Source organism: Lentinula edodes, assembly GCF_021015755.1.
Source record: "Lentinula edodes strain Le(Bin) 0899 ss11 chromosome Unknown C8R40scaffold_58, whole genome shotgun sequence".
NCBI classification, from domain to species: domain Eukaryota; kingdom Fungi; phylum Basidiomycota; class Agaricomycetes; order Agaricales; family Omphalotaceae; genus Lentinula; species Lentinula edodes.
This window is the reverse complement of record NW_025764364.1, coordinates 211,413-233,679: the sequence shown is the minus strand read 5'-3', so window position 1 is coordinate 233,679 and position 22,267 is coordinate 211,413. Positions and strand designations below refer to the sequence as shown.

Here is a 22,267-nt window from a genome sequence, read left to right as displayed (position 1 = left end):
CCTTTCTGAACATATTCTTCATGTTTCTTTTGAACTTACGCATATTGAGCTGAGGGAGGTAGGAATGAACTTGGAATATATAATTCCCGGTTCCTTTTATACAGCCTACCGACGCTAAGGTATATATATATTTGACGTGGTTGTTGGCAGCCTGCATGAATGATCAAGGCAAACATGTGGTACCAACATGTTGTCACGGGGTATTTCAGGCAGACTGGAAAGTGGTAACGCATCTACTGATACCCAGAATACATCTTGTGATGGATAGATCGAACTTTGAAGTAAGGATGTGCCGCGTGGAAAGATCATTGGCCAATCTTGCATTGCAAATATGTAATGTGCAGTTCATATTGATCATCATTGCTTCGTAAATAGGTGCTCAACAGTGCAGTTCGTTATCACAGATAATGAGTAGGAGAAGTTATGTAGTCAAGCAGAGTAATTAGACCAGAGTCCCATGTCTTAACCTAACCTGCATCTATACAGACCTCTCCATACAGTCATTTACTGTTCAATGAGACACTGTCAGTCAAATATACAAACATCTTCTATGGCCTCAATTTTTGGAGTAAGCCTCCGACCTTTCTTCACCAATTGAATATACATGAATTGCACTTAGGATACAAGTTCGAAGGTGCAATGACATTCTTTCCCTGTGCATTGCGAGTTGTGCAAGATTTTGGGATGTATATCCCCTTCTAACAAAGGTTAGTTGATATCTCAAAATATTCACTCTAAACCCGAACATCACACCCAACCCTGAACCGATATCTCTACTGAGATTACCCAACCCAGTACCGATTCCTCCAAGACCACTGCTACTGTTCATGGTACTATGACTAGATGAATTTGGATCTGGGGTACCAGAGGTTCTCGGAGTAGGCAAATTCATCCGAGCTCGCGGATGATGTATTATGCTGGAAGCACCTGGTGTCGCAATACCACCACCACCTTTCCTCCTCCCAACACGCACATATGCCTCACCCAAGATCTGTAACGTCGCAGCGGAAAACACCTTCCTCCAAACAATCGATTCCTCTTCCTCCAAAACCCTATCACACACCTCCCTCAACGCCGACTCAACCGCTAACTCCTCATCCTTGAACAGTGCCTGTAGCCCTTTCCCTGCAGGCTGTTCTTCGAGTTTCTGACGCTCGGCAGGTGAGAGGCTTCCGCTTTTCCGGCAGCCTCAATATGGATTTGAGGTAAAGGGTGGTACGGAGGGTTGATACGCACGCTGTGGAGATATTAATCGACGATTATATATAAGATACGAGAGGGATAAGGGAGGAAGCAAGGAAAAAGAGAACGTACATTTCATTAAATATTTGCCTTGTACGATATGTAACCAGCCACCGAGACCGAGAGAGGATTAGTTGGGTGCGAGGAATGGCTTCGCTTTGGCGAGGTAGTCGAACGCGCTTTCCATACCATTGACCATTCTCGTTTGGCTTTGATCGCTTTCTTTCCACATAAAAGAAATAATGATTTCAACCCGGATAGTATCAACTTCCGCTGGCATACGCCAAATCGCGGACGCTAGTCAGGCCGATCTCGTCCATATATTCACCACTATTTTGGTCCAGAACGGGATCGACGATGCAGAGCGATGCAGCTACTGCGGTGCTTACCGTTGTTCCCATTGCAGCTCCAGCTCTTATCGGTACATGGTCTACTAGTGCGCCCGCACAGGGATTAGGTTTAGTTTGGCAAGGGATATGAAGGCGGCGTTTCAGGAGGCTGGCCGTGAATACCGTGCTGATGAATTTTTCATTTTCAGATCGGTGTTGCCTGATCGCTAATGGTGCATATACCACCATACTCCTGTCTGTTCAATGAACACTGACTTAGTAACAACATCCTTTACCATGTAACTTTTCTACCTACTCAGCTACTGCGACTGAGAAACGGTTGCTTAGCGAAAGAAATGAATCTTGCTGCATTAAAACATGATTATCATTGCTTGAAAACAATTGCAGTGGTATATATGGATAAGTATTGCGTTGATAAAGTAAAAGAGATTGACGAAACCTCGATGAAATCTAGTTCTTCTTTGCGCTCTTGGGAACACGACCGAACCAATATAGAAATAAGGCAGCGCACACGTTGAACGCTACATAAGCCCACATTAAGCCGAAATTGCGCCAACGATGGTCGTAGAAACTGTTGACCTGTGACAAGAAGGCATTGGTGTCCGTGATGGCGCAGAATTCGCACTGCGACGTGGCATTCACGTCGGAGAGGGACCCCCCAGCAATAGACATGTATGCGGAGAGATACTGTCCACAGGTTTGTCCACTCGGGGGATCAAACACGGAGACTTCAACAGAGGAACAGAACGCCGGTGCGTTGGCGAGACTGACGGAAAGCATCGCATCGACCAAGTATGTGAATGGTGATACACGGTACATGAATATCCAGAAGCCAGGTAGTTTTGAAGGCGAGACAAGGACACTGCAGAGCATCGTCAAATTAACAATGTGAAACACAATATGCAGATTCCAGAAAGATGACTTACCCGCAGAATAGGATGGTTAGAGAGAACAGCAACGTTGCTATGTTACCACCATTTTCAGCTACGTCGACAGAAGCAATGATCATGTGTGTAAACGTAGATGTGAACATTAGGAAGGACCAGATAAGGAGGAACAAGAGGGCTCCGCGCTCAGTAACCGCTCCGGTGGGCTCTGCGTTACGATATAGCCCGATAGGGTAGTACCAGCCGAAGAAGATGAAGACAGACATTAGAGTGTTCCAGGGAAGCTCGGCACAGATATTTGCAAGCATGAATGCTACCCAAGAGTAAGTCTTCGAGGGACGTTCGCGAACTTCATAAAGAGAGCGTTGAGTGACAAAATGAGGCATGATCTGATTGACCAAGTTTCCAAAGATCGTCATGAGCATGAAGACAGAGAACATCTGGTTTTGGAGACCTTGGAGCGTGTTGTCCGCTTTGTAGAATGTGAAGCCAATGAAAAGGGACTGCAAAGCAAGTTAGGGGGCAATGCACGACAGTGGGACTTTCGAAAATACTCACAGTAGTAACAGAAAGGAATGTTTTTGAGTAGATATAACTGGGTGTGCGATACAGCTGTTGGAAAACCCTATACAAGCAAAGTTGAAACTGTTTTTGGAACGAGGCAGAAAATGCGCTGTAATCTTTGGATTTGCGTTTTTCCTGGACACTCGGTTGGGGACGGGATTGAGAAAGCTCCCGTTTTTTGGAGAGCTCTTTCTTCATAGCGAGATAATCGTCGCTTTGTCGCCAAGCATCAGCATAATCTCGGTCAGCAACAGCACCTGGGGCAGCACCGATGACTTGAAGCATCCATTCCGCAGGGTTAGCATCTGGTGGACAAGGACTGGCACCTTGACGCTCGAAGTAGGATGTCAGTGTTTTCGAGTTCTCGCCGATGTCACCGAAGTATACAGTGCGGCCACCTTTGGCTAAGAACAAGAGTCGGTCGAATTCTTGGAAGAGAAGGGCAGAGGGTTGGTGGATGGTACATAGGATTGCTTGGCCATTGTTAGCCAAATCCCGAAGCAGTGAACATATAGACCATGCCGTTTGACTATCAAGACCTGAAGTAGGCTCGTCCAGGAATAAAAGAAGCTTGGGTTTCGCAGCGAGCTCCACGCCAATAGTCAGTCGTTTACGCTGTTCGACATTGAGCCCTGGATCATCATCAAAGCGTTAGGTCCACATAATCAAGTATTCGAAGCCGCTTCACGCACCTTCACCAGGTACACCGACGACGGCATCGGCATACTTTTCCATACCTAGTAAACGGATGACTTCAGAGCAATAAGCGACCTTTTCAGCATCTGGGACATCTTGAGGTTGCCTGAGACGAGCACTGAAAATAAGGGCCTCGCGAACTGTCGAAGTCTGAAGATGCAAGTCCTGCTGTTGTACGTATCCCGTCTTCCGTTGAAACGATTCGTCTCGCTGTTGTCCATCAACGAACATATTTCCTGTAACTACGCCCATTGTCACTCGACTGGCCAGAGTGTCCAGGAGCGTAGTCTTCCCAGCACCTGACGCCCCCTAGAGTAGAGAAATGAGTAAGAATGTGACATTAAAGCACAAAGAAAAATTTACCATTAGCGCGGTCAAAGTCCCCGGCTCAACCCATCCGTCTACATTATCCAAAAGACGACGTCCTTCACCTTTGATCTTGATATCGTAGCAAACATCTTCCCAATGGAATATCGAGGTTTGCTTTTGAAGCCCAGAGACCGCGCTGGCCCTCTTCACCTTCTCATCAACATCAACGACCAATTGTTGTACAGGTTGAGCAAATTCTTTGTCGTCAGAAGATTTGGATTCCTGGACAGGTATATGACCACGACGGAACACTAGGACTTCCCCCTTGCTCTTCGCAGCCGTGATGTATTCCGTTGCAACAAGGGCAGTGGCCAAGAAGAATACCATGAACGCGAAAATGATGCCCAGATTCCTGGTGAAAGCATGAATTACGATGGTCAAAGTTATGAATGCATTCAACTTTACCTCCACATATGCGAATGATAGTAATTGAAACTGGCAGCAAGATACGATGCGCCTTCGACGACATTGGAACCTGCCTCTGCTCCTGTTGTAGCACAAATACGCTCGGGACCAGTGATATCGGCGTACCCCGGTCCACTTGGTATAAAAGTGATACAAGGGAACTCGCGTCCAAAGAATTCGTTCAGCATGAGGCTTTCGAATGCATACGCAATAGGATTAATGTAATTTATCCATCTGAACCATGGATGCATATCAGAAATGGGGATAGTAAATCCTGTGTAGATGATAAGACCGAGCATGATGATTGCAGCGGGTGCCATGGCTTGAGAGATTGTTCGGGACGTTGCACCAATTGTACGGAAGATCATTGACATTGTAAGCGTGCAAGCGAAGGAAAAGAGCAAGAAAATAAAGAAATGAGCTGGGGTCCGCCGTAAATTGGTCATAAAGTAGAGAACCAGGTTGAACGAGATACTGGGAGGGATTTCGCATACCACAAGTTAGGTCAAACGGTGTCGAAGATCAATGAAAACTCACGCAGTTAGAATTTTAGCGGGAAGGTCACAAATCATAGCTGACACGGCTTCAACGAACGGATGATAAAGTGCCATTCGGGAATGCTTTTCTACAATGGGTCGTTGTTCGTAAAGTGTGAGGATCTGAAATATAAAGGGTCAGCCCGTCAGAATAATGACCGATATAATGAAGAACATTATACACACCTCTAGAACACTGCTGAAAGCGTTCATCAATATCGCGTAGAAGAGGAGAGCACCGCGAGAGTAGAAACTGCTGGTATCGGCTGGGAGGTTGAAAAATATGCTCGATAAGATTAAGCTAAAGAAAAAGTTCCCCAAGACGGAAGTGAAGAAGAGGGACATGTCGCCTCTGAGCCGTTGGAATCCTCGCGACAAGCAAAGTTGGATTTGCATAGGCACCGAGAGTGTGTAAGGTGATTTTGAACCACTAGAATAGAATTAATATTTTTTGAGTATTCATTTTCTGCTGGTGTATATAGAAAATGTGAACATACAGGCCTTTGGCTTGGACACTCTTCCTAGATTGCCTAAATTTGTCTACATGCGATCCACCTACAGGAAACTCATTATTGAATTCCTCTATTTCTTGCAAAAGGTGTCTTCGTTCGGCGCTCTCTTTCCACATTCGGGCGAATTCGTCTGGGGTATGTGGGACACGCGACTCGAAACCCGGACGCGCCTGTCGTTCTGCTGGATTCGTTAAGGACTACCGAAGAAGGTGAATGAATAACAAATCTATTACAGAATCATAATTGGACCTACTGTTAAGAAATCTGCAGTTGTTTGACGGTCAGGGCATTGGAAACCCATATCGACGAAGAATTTCTTTGCGTCCTCCGTTCGTCCAAAATATATCTGTCTACCCTCATAAAGCACCGTAACCTTGTCGAAGATCTGTCCAACATATTGAGAATAAATTGCAGGAGAGAAAGCAATGCACATACATCATAGATACTCTGAGAGGCCTGATATATCGCTATCACCGCCGTCGAACCCATGTATTTCGCAGACATATTTACAGTCTTGACAAATTCCAACGCAGTAGCACTGTCCAAACCTCGAGTACTGTTGTCCCAGCATTGAAGTGGAGCTCCGCTCAAAGCAACTTCCGCAATACTAACACGTTTCCTCTCGCCACCACTGACACCACGGATGAACTCGTTCCCTACTCGGGTGTTGATGGTATGGGTGAGACCGAATACTGCCATGACGACGTCCCTCATGTGCTCAGCCCACTGTTCACGGGTAACACCGGGGAGACGAGCACGGGGAGTACGAGCTCTAGCTGCGAATGAGAGTGTTTGGCCGACAGTAAGGTTGGGAAAGTGGACATCGGTTTCTGCATTATAGACGACTTCGCCACGGAAGTCCTTGTGCATCGTCTCCCAAGGTATGCCTAATAATGTAATGATGAGAGTCTTGGTAGCAGCCATTTTTGGATCCCATACGCACCTTGATAATTGAGTTTGGCTTCATTACCGACATAAAATCCATGAGTTTCACCAGAAATTGTCTTCAGCAGCGTGGTACAGCCACTAAGTAGATCAGAATTAGTATATATGATGGTGATTTGGACCGTTCACAAGCACTTACCTCCCTGGAGGACCAAGGACCACAAGCATTTCTCCTTGTCTCACAACACCTTCAAAGTCTCTCAGAATATCCACTCTCTTGCCCTTCCTTCCGAACAATCCAGCAACCATACTGGGAATATCAAGCAAGACATTCCCTACCGTCTTCTGGTGGTCAGCGGCTGAGCCATAGCCATGGACGTTCAAGTTGGTAAAACTAATACCGGCTGTCCGTGTTGGGTAACGCTCTGGATCACGCGAGGTAATAGCGAGAATGGAATGAATCCATTTCTTATAGTCGAATTTACCAGATAGAGGATTCAAGGAGTCGTCTGTGGTTCCGAGGAATGGATTGTGATCATCCGCATGGACATTCTTCATGCTCATCTTGGTAACAGTTCGAGCTAATTGGGCGACATGGTCAGCCTGAGAGCCTTCAAGAGTGGCCGCATCTGCATGGGAGTTGTCTGAAGAGGCGTTTGAATGCCCTAGGGCCCATTTTTCGGACGCCATGGGGGGCAAAGGGGAAGGCGGGGGGTGAGCTGTGTGAGGGCAAGATGACAGGACGACAGTAAAATATCATATCTGTGGTTATGTATTTAATAAAAGACCAAGGCACGGAGACTTCCCCCGCTGACGGAGGGAAAATGACCACGAATTGACTTGTTGCGGGCCGGGAAAATCTAAATCCAGATTCTATCGTACGTTTTGATGGAATTTACCAGGGTTCTACACTGGTTCTACAGGTTTCTACCGCATATCGGACCCGCAAAGGTGGTAGTCTACCGGCAACGATATGGGAAGGCAGGTGGTAAGGTGACTTGTGTCGATTATATCTAATGAATACCACTAGGGAGCATTGAGTCAATAATATTGTATGATTGTCTTTGGCTGAAATTCTTTCCTAGAGGTCTGCACGTATGACTGAGGCGAAGTCAGTCAATCCAACCGGGTCCGATCTACTTCCTCCAAGTAAGTATGTACCTTCCAGATATTTCAACTGTAAAACCGGTACAAATGGGCCACGCGTCTTACACATGGTCTTAAAGTCTATGCTTAGTTGCTCTTTCAATCTGGTCCTAACGATACTTTGAATTATGAGTGTATTCATCCACAGCAGATATATGTTTCTCGAGTCATCCGTGAACAACGGGGTGATCGAGCTGCGACGTCGAAGGGGGGATGTAATCCTGATGTACCATTGTAGAGTCATCAGCCCCCGATCGAAAGGAAGACAAGGGAGTATCGGAAGAGCTGCTAGCTGCGGCTACAATGGGAGCAAGAGTAAGCACCGCAGTAGATGCATCGTCGATCCCGTTCTGGACCAAAATAGTGTTGAGTATCTGGACGAGATTAACCTGACTAGCGTCCGCGATGTGGCGTATGCCAGCGGAAGTTGACCCTACTCGGGTTGAAATCATTATCACTTTTATATGGAAAGAAAGCGATCAAAGACAAACGAGAATGGTCAAAGGGGATGATCGGGTCACATTCACCATCTCAAGATATTAATTGCCCTTCCCCAATCAAAATCACAGTAAGTTCTCTGACATCTGTTCTATAACTGATCGTCAGACTCGCAAAGAACGAAAAGAGAGGAAGACTTCAACTCACAGAGACGCGTATAAACTCTCTCTAGTAATGGCAGTATGGAGGCACCACCACGACGAAAAACCCTCTGACCCGCACGCCTCCGAGCACTTTCAATCCATATCCATCGCATAACAGACACTCTCTGTCTCCGCCCTCCGCTTAAAGTACAACGAATTCGGCGCTAGGGAAAGCGGGTCGACCCGGAAGAAGTATTTGAGAAGATTTTCGGTGGGGAGAGATTCGTGGGTGTTATAGGACATATTAGTTTGGCGAGGCGGCGTTTCAGGGGGCTGAGGAGGAGGCATGGAGTGAGGAAGGGAAGGGAAACCTGTGATTAGTGAGGAGGAAAAAGCAAACAAGGAGGAGAGGACTGGGAAAAAGGCTCGTTTGTTCTTCTTTTCTTATCTATCTCCCTCGTATTTCCTTTTCCCCCCGTATACCCAATATCTAATCACTAATCCGTCTCACAGCATATCAACCCTCCGTGCTGCCCTTGACCCCAAATCCATCTTCGACCAAATTCAGGCAACCGGAAACCTCACACCTGCCGAGCGTCAGAAATGGGAAGAACAGAACAGGCTGCGGGGAAGGGGTTACAGGCACTGTTTAAGTATGCGAAGTTAGCGGTTGAGGAGGTGTTGAGGGAGGTGTGTGATATGGTTTTGGAGTTAGATGAAGATACGAGTGGTATTGGGAGGGAAAAGGCTGTGTTGACGGCTGTGGCGTTACAGACTTTGGGTAAGGCATATGTGCGTGTTGGGACGAGGAAAGAACAAATAGATGCTTCATCGACATCAACTGTGTGACAACAGGCGCTTTCAGGCACGACACATCATCCGCAAGGCTCTCGGACGAATTCGCCTACTCCCAGAACCTCCAGTACCCCAGATCCGAATTCATCTAATCACAGTACCACTAACAGTAAGAGCAGCAGCATTGGTCTTGGAGGAATCGGTACTGGGTTGGGCAATCTCGGAAGAGATATCGGTCCGGGGTTGGGTGGGATGGTTGGGTTTCGTGCTTCTTTCACTACCACTACTTCCACTACTTCCGCTCCCAATCCCAATTCCCATCATAGTTCCAGCCTCATTGCAATTGGATCAAGCCAGGCATTTGGTGTAGGTGTAGGTGGATGTAGCAGTAATCCAGGAGGTCAAGGGAGTCAATGCGCGCAAGGAGGTCAGGGCAGTTAAGCATTCAATGGTCCTGAGTATGTCAAAGTTGATACGAAGACTAGTCGTCGTCCGAGAGCTACAGTTGGGGACAATCGAAGTCGACACGCCGAACTTTGAAACTTTACTTCCATCTCCTGCGAATTTCTCACGGTTTAAAACCGTAAGGACGCATCTAAGAGAGATAAATAGATAGATACGCGGCTCCGTCGAAGAGAGAGTATTCAACTCAAGTAGTAGGCAACAGAAAGCCGCACAACCCAACTCCAGAACATTGCGCGCCTCACCAACTCTAGCGACGAACGCCTCCTTCCCTTCTCCACACCACAATGGCGAAGGGTGGGATCAGACTTTGGAAACCGACTCCGCTTTATCCCACCACCACCTAAAGGGAAAGAGGAAGACAAGAAGAAGAGAATGCACAAACAAGTCCAAGAACACAAAACAAAGCTAAGTATCCTTCAATCACATTCAAAAAACCTGTGTATATATACAGATGGGTCTTTGAAACCCATCCGCCGTATACGGAGAGCATGTGCGGGACTAGTGGCCTATCAGAATAATATAGAAATGTTCAGCCGAAGCATTGGGCTGGGCTTTCATGCAGGAGCATATGATGGGGAGATTGTTGCACTCAGCTATGCTGCGGGCCTTGCAGCAAATATGTCCTCCCAAGATGACTCTATCACTCACTGGCAATTCTTCACAGATAGCGCTTCAAGCATCGACTCAATATTCGACACCTCTCCCAAGCCAGGCCAAGTGTATTGCTCTAACTTCTACCGAAAAGTAGTGGAGTTTCTGGACTCTGACCCACTACATTCAGTTGAAGTGGCATGGGTGCCGAGCCACATAGGTATAATCGGCAATGAACGTGCTGACTTCCTAGCCAAAATGGGAACAGAACGGAAAAATGAGGCAATGTGGGGGAGGTCATGATCAAATGCTCTGCAGTTAAATAAGGTGCAGGCAGAGAGAGAATGGAAGAAGAAATGGGAATCACGGTCAACCTATGGGCGTTTCGCAATTGCCAACCAGCTCCCACCCTCCCTAAAACCAACAAAGCGGCTGAAGGAAACACCAAGGGAAGTGTTCGGATGACTAACACAATGTCGGACAGGCCATGCCTTCCTAGGCAAATACTATGCTCAGTTTGTACCTGGTGAGAACATTAACTGCCCTTGTGGCGAAGATCTGCAGACCCGCAAACACATATTACGTGCCTGCCCTCGATATGACAACTTTCGGCACATACTCAGGAAAGCATTGGATGATATCTGCTTGAAAGAGATACTTGGAACGGAGGAAGGAATTGAGGCCCTCACAGAGTTCCTGGAAGAAAGTGGGGCATTCACTAAAACAGGAAAACAGCGCCCAATCACTGAAGCACCAACGTACACACCACTGGGCATCGGGGAGGAACTTGAAGTCATGTTCCATGGCCCAACCGGGGAAGAAATGACTCCGGAAGCTGATTGGAGGGAGGAGGTCATAGACTCCGACAACTCCGATACCAAGATATAACAAACACAACCTATACCATACCACCACCTACTAGCCGAAACACAAAACCCGAGACCGTTGGTGCGGCAAGCTCACAACTTGCTAGCGTGGGTTTTGGCTTTCCTGTTGCAGGAGATGTAACAGGTTAGCTGCCCAAGTCCAGCAAGAGCCAGATAGGCCACAGAGCAGATACGCCTGCAATGTGGACTTGGTTTTCCCTAACGGTTATTCTCCTTACACGGGCAGAGTGTGAAAACTTTCCTTTTCCTTTATCAGGCCATTTTGCTGGCTGAACACTACTTTATACACTACAAATACATACCGAACAACCCTACGACCCACAGCTCTACCACCACGCAGGGACCCAATCAAGGTGTACCCATATCAGAAGAATGGAGAAAGGCAACAGACAAGGATATTACTTATTTGTTTCCGTGACTCCCCGCGCCTTAGTACCTAGACTTACTTACTTGCGGTTAATGAAGAGTTTAAAAAATAAATAAAAAAGTAGTAGGCAACAAGCTTTAGAACCTGTGCCTATGCCACGGTGGCTCGCAAAGCTCGCACCGCACTCCAGCCGGGTTCATGGCTTGTTGGCGGCAAGCCCCCAAACCCCTATTTGTCACTTGCTTTGCTCCTCCACAGGATTTGGACTTGTGCACTACAATGCAGGCTTTAGGCTCATATATGGCAGTATAACCACCATCATCTCTCCGGCGCTTAACAGTTTTTCGTCATCCTCGCCTCCTCAAAGCACTGTACACTTGTATTACTTTATATCATACTTGTCTACTGTACGCTACCCACCTACAAGGCAGCACCTGACTTCAGCAGCTCAACCGGTTTCAAGAAAGTCCCTCGATATCCCCTCCTCGCTTTCGCTCTGAAAATCAATCTACCTCTCCCGACTCTACCTCATAACTCCCTTTAACCTCTCAATGCAGTCCACTACCCCTCGCAGAAATCCCCCTCCTCCGCAGTGTTAGCCTCTTGTCGATGGGTGACATTAGCTGGCTGGAGAACCCCTTGGGCCCCTATTACCTTGGGGATTCCTTCGAAATCGACGACACTGATGGAGTCAGCCTTGGCTCCCCCTCAAGTACAGGCGAACCTCTGTGTGACGAGGCCCTCAGTTCTGAACTCATCCCTAATGACCAAGTCGACATCGGAGTCAGCGATGCCCAACCTCCTCCCACTGTCCCGAGCCAGCACTCTCTCGGACCTGCCTCTACACGAGAACAGCAGCTCAGGTCATTTATCTCTTTGCGCCCTAAATCCAGCTCCCAACCTGCAATCATTTGCCTCAACAATGCCAACGGAGTGATTCACTTTCAAAACGCTGGACTCTCTTCCCACCCCCCTCTTCTAAGCCCGTCATCATCTCGTGCATTCTCCTCTCAATCCCATGACGGTTTCGCAGCTGCAGGCGGCCTTGTGGTGTCTAAACCAGCTGCAAAGGGGGCACCCTCCTTGAAGTTACCATCTAAACCACTGGAACGCCCAGCTGGCCAAGACGGTTGTTTCACCTCTGCGCAGAAAGGGAAGAAAAGGGTGCCGGCGACCGTTCAGAGAGAATCGTCGTTCCCCGACCTTCTGTATCCCCCCGATTTCAAGCTGGACAAACATCCTCCCAAAGAAAAGGCTGGGGATCGAGACCTTTGGATGGAATGGAACTTCATCCACTTACACCAGCTACTGACCCTAGACCAATCCACGTTGACTCAACTTTTGACAGCACTGAACAAACTTCAATCAGATTTCACCATGTTCCTCAATGATTTCAACCACAACTTGCAACCCTCGCTCACACTTCTCCCATCTCCCTCTGCCTCACCTCCCTCCCTCTCTACCCTTACACCTGAGCCCTTGGGTTCTACTTCCGACTTCATGGCCCTAACTGGAACCTGCCCCGACCTTCTCTCTCGCATCACCGACGGCCCATCCCTCCCAGTCCCTGCTATCCACAAATGCGCACGTTCTGAGCACAAACCCACAGTGCGCTCTCCCTCCAAGGTTCCTCGCATCTCCTCACAACATCACTCTGGCCATTCTCCCTCTGCTATCTTGCTGGCACCGGCTCGGTGGGCTCTCCCGACCTCATCTGCCGCTATCATCGCCATGATTGGTCACTGTCAACCTTTCTTTGCTGCACGTGGAGCCTCCCTTCCACTACCGGACCTAGCGGAACATTTGGATGCAAATGAGGATGGTTCGTACGTCGTACGCCTGTCCTTCTCTGACACATCCCTCAACACCTTCATGTGAACATGGAAAACTCATCAACCTAATATCCCGGAGATATTTGATGTCTCCATAACCCGCAGCAGTGTTTATTGACGTTTATTTCAGAAGAGAGTATCGTTCGTTAGATCAGCCCATCCCTCTCCATATCCATCATCCTCCCCTCCTACTTCACACACTCTTAATCCTGTACCTTTACATACACCTAATGATGATCCTTGTACTGCTCGTACCACTCCCCCCTTGACTACACACCACCCTCACCTCAAAATTATGAGCTGGAACATAAATGGTCGCTATCTACTCAACTTCCTCTCCTCTGAATTCCTCAACCTCTTCAAATCAGCTGATGTTATCCTTTTACAAGAAACCCGTCTCCAGTCAGAGACTTGCATGAAAACCCCACCAGGCTTCACATCTTTTGTCCGTAACCGCCGCCATCTTGATAATGACCTTGAGAACCCGTGGGGTGGTGTTGCTACTCTTGTCCGCAACAACCTACACTGCCGCCTTCATCAGGACCTCTCGAGTCCTGACTTACTTGTCGTTGATGTGAATGGCACACTAATCCGTAATGTATACATCCCTCCTGAGTCCTCACGCACTAACTGACGTGACTGGTCTGACAATGATCCCTGGGATGCATTTGTCGAAAACACACAAGTTCTCATGTAACGCAATACACCGTCCATTATGGGAGGTGACATTAATGCCTGAATCGGAGAATTATTACCTCACTCCGGACACCCGGATCGAGTATCCTCCGATTTAACCGTGTCAACACGAGGCAGACTTCTCCTCGCTCTTTGCAATGACCACCAGCTCACAATTCTCAACGGCTGCTCCACGGTGTCTGGTACTCATTCTTCCTCCACATCCTTCCAACACCGTCGCGATTGCCAGGGTCTCCCCATTACCTTAACTACAGTAATAGACTACTTCATAATTACTCCATTTCTCCTCCCTTTTGTGTCCGACCTTAATGTGAGCCCCAAAACAAAATGGTCTGACCATTCCCCAACCACCCTCAACATTATTGCCCCGGGTACCTCTTCAATGCAAGACTCTATCAGAGCACGCCCTCACAGACCCGTGATCCACCTCCCATTACTCACTGACACTGACTTTCTCCAGGACAGGATCCTCCACTCTGAACCTCGCTCTCACGTCTCTCAACTGCTCAGACTATATGGCCATGCCTCGCATACGTTACTCCCTTTCCCCCCCCTCAAAATTTACACAGATGGCTCATGCTGCAACATGGGTCAACCGCATGCCCATTCCGGGTCTGGCGTTTTCTTTGGCAACCCATCCCATCCACTGAACACCGCCGCACGTGTCACCGGGAAGCAGACCAACAACCACGGGGAACTCGTCGCTGTCCTCATTGCGCTCCAAAAATCCCACTCGAAATGCCGCGTCGAAATCTTCTCGGACTCGGAATACGCTATCTGTTCTATCGTCTACCATGCACCAAAAGAAGCCCAATCTAATTGGACCTGCACTAATGGGGACATCCTGCATGCCATCAGCCTCTGGTTGGCCTCGAGGGAAGCACCTGTCATATTCCACCATGTTCATGGTCACTCAAACAACGCTCACAACAACGCTGCAGATTGTAAGACCTGGGTCAGAATAGGTCTTAGGGTAGATTTTGGTATATGAAGGTTTATGTTGTAGCGTGCTAGGAGCAGGCTGGAGCTCGAAGGGAGCTACGGGAACCGCGACCGAGGACGGGAATGACTTAGTAGTGGCTGGAAGACGAGATGATGACCCTTGAGGGTGTTCCTAGGAGGTCCAGGGAGGTTAAGTAAGAGTGCGGGACCCCGTACGATATTGCGTAGTAGGAGTTGTACTCGCTAGAACGTCAATATAGGATCAAGTAGGTCGTAGATGTGAATGGGTCTCAAGAGTGTAAGCTCCCGAGAAGGTATATGCCAGGGAGGGTAGGTCCCTGGGGACTGGGCTTGAGGATGGACGTCCTCGAGTGTGGGAGGTGGTAACGGAGAAGCGATACGTAGTTCGACGTGAGGGGTAGCTTCGACGTTACTTAGATCGAGGTCCCGAAGCTTACGAAGTAGCTAGGGAGCTCTGGGAGGTTTGGGGAAGGATAGCTCACCAAAGCGGGTAGGCGTTGGGGAGCTTTAGTAATGTTCGAGGGAGCTCGGAGACTCACTCGGAAGGCTTAGACTTGAAGTGAAAGCGTATATTCGATCGTATAGACGATCAGAGAGACAATAGACGAGAGTAAAGAGAAACAGAGGTAGAGAAACAGAGAGTAAAGAGAATTCCATATAGGTAGCAGGTACAAAGGGACAGGGACTGGACCTATGTAAAGGGTGTGTGTTCAAAATATACCAAGCTGGGGCTTGGGGATGTTGCGGAGCTACTTAAATAGGTACGGGAAGTGAACAAGGGAACATCAGAACCTAGGGAGCATGAGGCAGATAATTGAGAGAGGCAGGCGATCGAGATTGGTACTTAATGGGGCTGGTGTCGGAGGGTTTCGTACGCGTGTTGGGATGGTTGTCCGGACGTTTTCAGGGGGTGGTGGTACTGTCTTGGGGAGGTGCGTACTGCCTCAGGGATGTCTTGGGGAGGTGCAAGGAGAGTCAGGAATGTGAGAACGTGTGGGCTGATGCTGGGGTTGGTCTGGTTGCGGTCAGGGCATGACACAGATAACCTGGCCAAGTTAGGATCAAACCTCCCATTACCCATCCCTCTCTCTTCCCTAGATTTTCTATCCCTCCCTGCTCCTCCCACTCTCTCCAACATCCCAAAGGTCTCCACCTCCCTGCCTGAACTCCCCCCTGAACCTGCACCTCAACTACAACACACCCCTCTCCCCCTCCACCCAGCCTCACATTGAGGCCGCAGCCATAAACGCACACAACAAGACATAATTTGACTCAAATTGTCCAATGCAGCCAGTGCCGGGAGTGCCACATTCTGGCGATATTACAATGATATCTGCCGCACCGCCCCTCCAACTCCCAAGGTCTCCCTGCAACAAATTACAGAGACTTTCATCCCTCGTATGAACCCCCCCGATCCCACGAAGTCATCCGTCGACCCTGCACATACCGCTGCAGAGGACGCTCGCGCCCATCGAATTCCTTTCCCTTCACCTCCTGCAACTCATCCTGTCTTCAATGACCCCTTATGTGTCGAAGACATTGCATCCATTAAATCATACCTAAAATGTACCACCCACTCCAACTCCGTCGGTGTGGATGCTGCCACCTACGACCTCCTCATCGACATTGACAATGATCGACTCCTCCTCTTTTCCAGCGTGCCATCGAACAACGAGATATTCCTTCCTCATGGCTCTTCTCCACCATCATTGCCCTTGCCAAACCCGGTAAAGATGCGTCTAAGACCTGCAACTACCAGGCCATTGCCCTCGAGAGCTGTGTTCTCAAATTCGCTTCCCTGCTGGTCCATCATAAACTGTGCCGGGCTCTCGAGCACTCTCACACCATCCTGTCATGCGCTGGCTCCAAGCCACAACGCAGTACTCCTCCCTTCCATTCCAAGTAACACCCCGAACCTCCTTCTTGCCTCGTGGGAACCTCCCCTCCCTCCCTAGACGCCATCTCGAAACCTCCTCAAACCGTACCCGAGAACCCGATACCTCCACAACCGCCACCGCTTGACAGACCCGGGAACTCGTCCACGCACCCATCAGCCTATTCCCATATATTTTAGATCATCCCCTTTAGGTGTCCACTTCACACAATGTTCCCCTGATCCTTTCCTCCTGTCTATATAAGTACTCATATATCCTAAGGATCCCCAGCTTGGTATATTTTGAACACACACCCTTTTGCATAGGTCCAGTCCCTGTCCCTTTGTACCTGCTAACCATACGGATTTCTCTTTACTCTCTGTTTCTCTACCTCTGTTTCTCTCTACTTCTGTCTACTGTCTCTCTGATCGTCTATACGATCGAATATACGCTTTCACTTCAAGTCTAAGCCTTCCGAGTGAGTCTCCGAGCTCCCTCGAACATTACTAAAGCTCCCCAACGCCTACCCGCTTTGGTGAGCTATCCTTCCCCAAACCTCCCAGAGCTCCCTAGCTACTTCGTAAGCTTCGGGACCTCGATCTAGGTAACGTCGAAGCTACCCCTCACGTCGAACTACGTATTGCTTCTCCGTTACCACCTCCCACACTCGAGGACGTCCATCCTCAAGCCCAGCCCCCAGGGACCTACCCTCCCTGGCATATCCCTTCTCGGGAGCTTACACTCTCGAGACCCAGTTGCATATACGACCTACTCGATCCTATATTGACGTTCTAGCGAGTACAACTCCTACTACGCAATACCATACAGTCCCGCACTCTTCCTTAACCTCCCTACACCTTAGGGACCTCCCTGGACCTCCTAGGAACCCCCTCAAGGGTCATCATTTCGTCGTTCCAGGCACTACTAGGTCATTCCCGTCCTCGGTCGCGGTTCTCGTAGCTCCCTTCGAGCTCCAGCCTGCTCCTAGCACGCTACAACATAAAACTTCATATACCAAACCTACCCTAAGACCTATTTTGACCCAGGTCTTACACATCCTGCCTTCTCAAAACGGCTTCTGGGAGGGGTTTCGCACCAACAACAACGCCTTCATTCTGCGCACTATCATTGAGAAAGCGCGCTCTTGAGGCGAAACCATCTACGCTGCCTTTATTGATATCTCCAACGCATTTCCCTCTACTAACCAGAGTTCCTTATGGAACAAACTCTCTGATGCAGGCCTTACTGGCAAGTACTTTGACTGACTTCGGTCACTGTACAACCAAATGACTTACACCATCGCCCACGACGGTCAACTGTCTGAAAACTTCCATGCATTCAGTGGTGTCCTTATGGGTGATCCCTCCTCACCCACTCTCTGGAACATATTCCTCTCCACCTTCAACCTGTCCTTTGACCCTGAGGACGTGGAGCTTGCAACAGTCAAACATGCGGACGACATCGTACTCATCCCCTGTGGTCAAGCTGGGCTTCAACACCATCTTGATTCTTTTGAGAGTTGGTGCCACAACAATGCTCTCAAGATAAGTGCAGACAAATCATGGGTCATGATTTTCGGTCACCTGCCTCATGTCCTCCCCCACTTCACACTCTCAGCAGAGATCCTTAAATTCCGCGACGTAGTCCGTTACATCGGCACCTTCTTCCAATCCACCCATTGCAATATCTTCACCTCCCACTATACCAAAAAACGCGACTCTGCTATTGGCTCTGCACGTGCAATCACAGGTTGTGACCTCCTCGTTGGGAATTGCTGGATGCCTCCCGCTGTCACCAGGCAGCTGTACATTGCCTTAGTGGACTGCCACTTGACCAACGGCTGCGAGGTCATGCCTGATACTGATGCCGGCCTGCTGCAGATCTTGGAGGACATACAAATCTGATTCCTTCGCCGCATGCTTGGCTTGTCAAACAACTCAGTCATCACACCACTCTACACCGAAACAGGAATAATGCCCATCCGCACCCGTCGTACAACCCTCTGCCTCCAATACCTCAAATACCTCATGGACCTTCCCAACACCCATTATGCCTCACTAGCCCTTGAAGAGAACGTCAAGCTTCGTAACTCAGGCTCCCCTTGCTGGCTCTCAGACTTAGACTTTGTGTCAAGTCCATGCCGCGGGCCTCCATTCCGCCGCTCGGGATTCCAAAGATCCATTCCTTATTGTAATCTCTTCCTATTGTTCTTTCTCGCTACACATATCCTTTCGTTCTAGTCTCTCATTATTGTCTTTTACTCTTTCGTTCTAGTCTCTCCTTATTGTCTTTCACTCTACCCTGCAGGTACTACTCATATAGCTCCTAGTAGTTAGTCTGGCGCTCCGCACCAATGCGCCGTTCCGTAGATATAAATACTGCCTGTACGCTACTGTAGTTCCTCAGTTTAATTATCGACTTAGATTCCCTCCTTAACTCTGTGCTCCTCTAAGTCTTCAGGCTCTCCGCTTTGAAGTACTCTCTACTATAACCTTAGGACTTAGACGTTCTCTGGTTCGCTCCTCGTCACCGGCGATACCGCCGCTCCGACCTGGCTGCTACTTAGCTCCTCTCTCTCTACTCTCGCTCTCCAGGGACTAACGGCGTAACGGCGGTGTTGTTAATAACTTCACTACTGTCCCATTTGTCTTCCGCACTTAGACACCTTGTAGCTTTGGCACGGTTACACAGTGTACATGATCTTAACACTTTGCTATTGCCCACCTCCCAGGGAGCCACCGTCTCCCTCCACTCCATGCTCTTGATGGTGACCGAATCGACAACCTCATTAAGGCTGTCGATTTCTTCACTAAATCTGAACTCCAAACTCACATCGACTCATGGTCCAAACTGTCCCTGCTTCATTACCGCCTGGAACTGAAAGAGGAAGGCCCGGTGAAGGCTCAGCTTATTGGACTTTGTCATTATCTCACGCAAGTCTCCATTCACTCTCATCATCGCACTATCACCAAGCTACTCTGTGGGGACCTCACTCCCCAAGTATTTCGAGGCTCTCCCTCACCACTTCGCATCCTAACAACTACAGAACAATGGATTCGACTGTGCTGTGCATGCAACCATCAACCGGTGACACGCCTAAATTTTGGCTAGACGTTTATGTTGTGAATTGTGACATTTTCACGTATAGATTCGTATCAAGAGGACTGTAATTGAGACCCAGATTGACAGTCAAAGTCAATACTGAATCAGTCTAATAAGTTGAAGGGACCATATACCCATACTACCACAAGTTGGTTAGTTTACCCATCCCTGATACTACCTACGGATAGCAGTCTACCTGTTTGTCAAGCAGGATTATACCAGACTCGGACTACATCCGAAGGATGACCATTCATGTATGACATACCAAGGGTATTCTTATTGGACCTTACACTGGCAGGAGTTTGGAAGAACTTACTCAAGTGACCATGAACCGAGGATTGACTCGAAATGACTTTCTAGAACTCAGGAATTATCAAATACTCCTTCTAGAACAAGATCATGCATTAATCTAAAGGACTGCGATTTAGTCTAATAGACCAATCAAGTTGCATGGTTGAGTAAAATGACTAGAAGAACAATCGAAAGACTGCGAGGCTCCGAAGACATATCAAATGAATGTCAAAGAGTCCTGACGTAGAAAACATTGAAGAATGCAATTAAATGAATACTATGCGTAACTCCCTTGATAGAGTATAGGCACAATGGGTGTCTGTTGAAAGAGAGAAGCAATTAGTTTAATCCAGATGAATCAGATTGATAGGATTAGAATCGAGGAGAGTTGATTTGCCTCCGGACGAGATGACAAACGATCGAAGTAAGTGTTGAACAGCAATGACAGTTGAATACTACTCGAGTCATTCTCTAAAAACAATTAAATTAAATGAATATTGAAGTACCTACCCATGTTTGGAGGTATACTAGAATCTTGGAACCAATATGGACTAAATAAGGACATGTAGATTCAAATTAAATGGTATCTGACTGAGTGTAGAAGTTTCCTTGCGGTTCCGAACGTTTATTGTTTTAAATTAATTGTACTATGCGACTCTATATTCTGTATGTATAAATAGCGATCCGATGTATCTGGAATACAAGTGATTTTGGGACGACGTTGCAGTGCTAATCCGTAAAAAGGAAAGACACACTCCCGCCAGACTGAAACCTCTTTGTTAGCAGCCGTTCGGGCCTGGCACTTGTGCGTATAGGAACGTTGTGTTCTGCTCCTTGTGACTGCGAGAAGTCTATCCAGTTGTTGGGTATTCTTCGAACTTAGGATCAGTCGTTGGTCTTAAGGGCAAATCACGCTGTGTGGTTGTGCCAGCACATAGTTCTAGCCCTCCGAGGGGTCTGTGTGTTTCGGTTTTAAGTTACTTTGATTCAAACCCCCAATTCTTGATATACCCAGATCAATACAAACCAAAGCACAAATCGTGCTGAATCTACCTTGATCAAAGGAATATATCGAACCCTTAGAACGATTCAAATTGATTGATCAAAGCTTCTTACTTAGCTCTCAAAGCTTTGCGGAACCTTTGCCAACGCTACCCCTTGCTATTAAATAAATTTGATAGCAGTGAACTCGCATATTGTGTATTAGATTGGTTGGTTGGAGTGCACATTAGATTCCTTCCTTTCTCTTTCACACAAAAACGAGGCAAGCTCGTTACCGGAAACCCCCCAGCACATCCTTTTCCAATGCCCTTCACTGCCGAGCATCATCTCTCTATGTTCAACCTTCATCGCCACCATGGGACAATTCCGACCTCTCCCCGTGAACTCCGTTTTCTCCGACGCGACCGCTTTACACTACCTCAAAGCATTCATCTTTGACTGGACTCTAATTGTACCGACCGCTAAATTCATCCACGACGTTGTGGTCCGGTGGCGGTACTACTTAGACACAGGCACTGATCAACACCTCGACACTTCGGCAGTATCTGACGACGGGGACTCTGACGAAGGATGACTCGTTTATGTACTACTAATTCATATGTCTAATCTCCTGTACATTACCCCCTCTTCTCTCTCTGCAGTCTACCGTCCCGCGTTGGATGAGCATTCACTGTAGTAGAGGTGGTTGGGCCCGGCTGTTCCCTCGTGGGACCCCGCCTTAGGCGGAGCCGCGTATCTATCTATCTATCTATCTATATACTTGTTATTCTGCTCCTCAATTATATATGTATTGTGAAGCTAGAAATAGTGCTTGACGTTGATGTCAAGTCCATGCCTCGGGCCTCCATTCCGCCGCTCGGTACTCCGAAGATCCACTCTTATTGTAATCTCTTCTTATTGTTCTTTCTCGCTACACATACCCCTTCGTTCTAGTTCCTCCTTATTGTCTTTTACTTTACCCTGCAGGTACTACTCGTATAGCTCCTAGTAGTTAGTCCAGCGCTCTGCACCGATGCGCCGATCCATAGATATAAATACTGCCTGTACGCTACTGTAGTTCCTCAGTTTAATTATCAACTTAGATCTCCCTTCTCAGCTTAGCTCCTCTCTAAGTCTTCAGGCTCAACGCCTTGAAGTACGTTCTACTCGACCTTAGGACTTGAACGTCCTCTGGTCCGCTCCTCGTCACCGGCGATACTGCCGCTCCGACTTGGCTGCTACTTAGCTCC

At 48.1% G+C, this 22,267-nt stretch overlaps 4 protein-coding genes across 4 annotated transcripts; 2 read left to right on the top strand and 2 right to left on the bottom strand.

Annotated features, from left to right (window-relative positions):
- Positions 1-970: 970 nt before the first annotated feature.
- C8R40DRAFT_989205 (uncharacterized protein) lies at positions 971-1,180 on the bottom strand (the record flags this gene model as incomplete). Its single annotated transcript, XM_046236705.1, has 1 exon — positions 971-1,180. A coding segment is annotated over one exon (210 nt), but the record flags the coding sequence as incomplete, so codon positions are not given.
- An 862-nt stretch (positions 1,181-2,042) lies between these two features.
- Positions 2,043-7,136, bottom strand: C8R40DRAFT_1060016 (ABC-2 type transporter-domain-containing protein; the record flags this gene model as incomplete). The annotated part of the gene is made up of 13 exons (XM_046225319.1): positions 2,043-2,454; positions 2,519-2,982; positions 3,038-3,675; positions 3,736-4,048; positions 4,103-4,460; positions 4,514-4,987; positions 5,051-5,172; positions 5,236-5,479; positions 5,547-5,758; positions 5,815-5,946; positions 5,997-6,448; positions 6,505-6,587; positions 6,646-7,136. The coding sequence occupies 13 exons, from the start codon at positions 7,134-7,136 to the stop codon at positions 2,043-2,045; spliced, it is 4,395 nt and encodes a 1,464-aa protein (XP_046080309.1).
- Positions 7,137-7,334: 198 nt separating this feature from the next.
- On the top strand, positions 7,335-9,409 carry C8R40DRAFT_1074275 (uncharacterized protein; the record flags this gene model as incomplete). Its single annotated transcript, XM_046226689.1, has 8 exons — positions 7,335-7,439; positions 7,532-7,595; positions 7,831-7,907; positions 7,990-8,160; positions 8,402-8,553; positions 8,687-8,769; positions 8,790-8,965; positions 9,029-9,409. 8 exons carry the CDS (start codon positions 7,335-7,337, stop codon positions 9,407-9,409), a joined length of 1,209 nt encoding a protein of 402 aa, XP_046080308.1.
- A 4,947-nt stretch (positions 9,410-14,356) lies between these two features.
- C8R40DRAFT_1026078 (ribonuclease H-like domain-containing protein) lies at positions 14,357-14,749 on the top strand (the record flags this gene model as incomplete). The annotated part of the gene is made up of 1 exon (XM_046223081.1): positions 14,357-14,749. A coding segment is annotated over one exon (393 nt), but the record flags the coding sequence as incomplete, so codon positions are not given.
- Between the last annotated feature and the right edge of the window lie 7,518 nt (positions 14,750-22,267).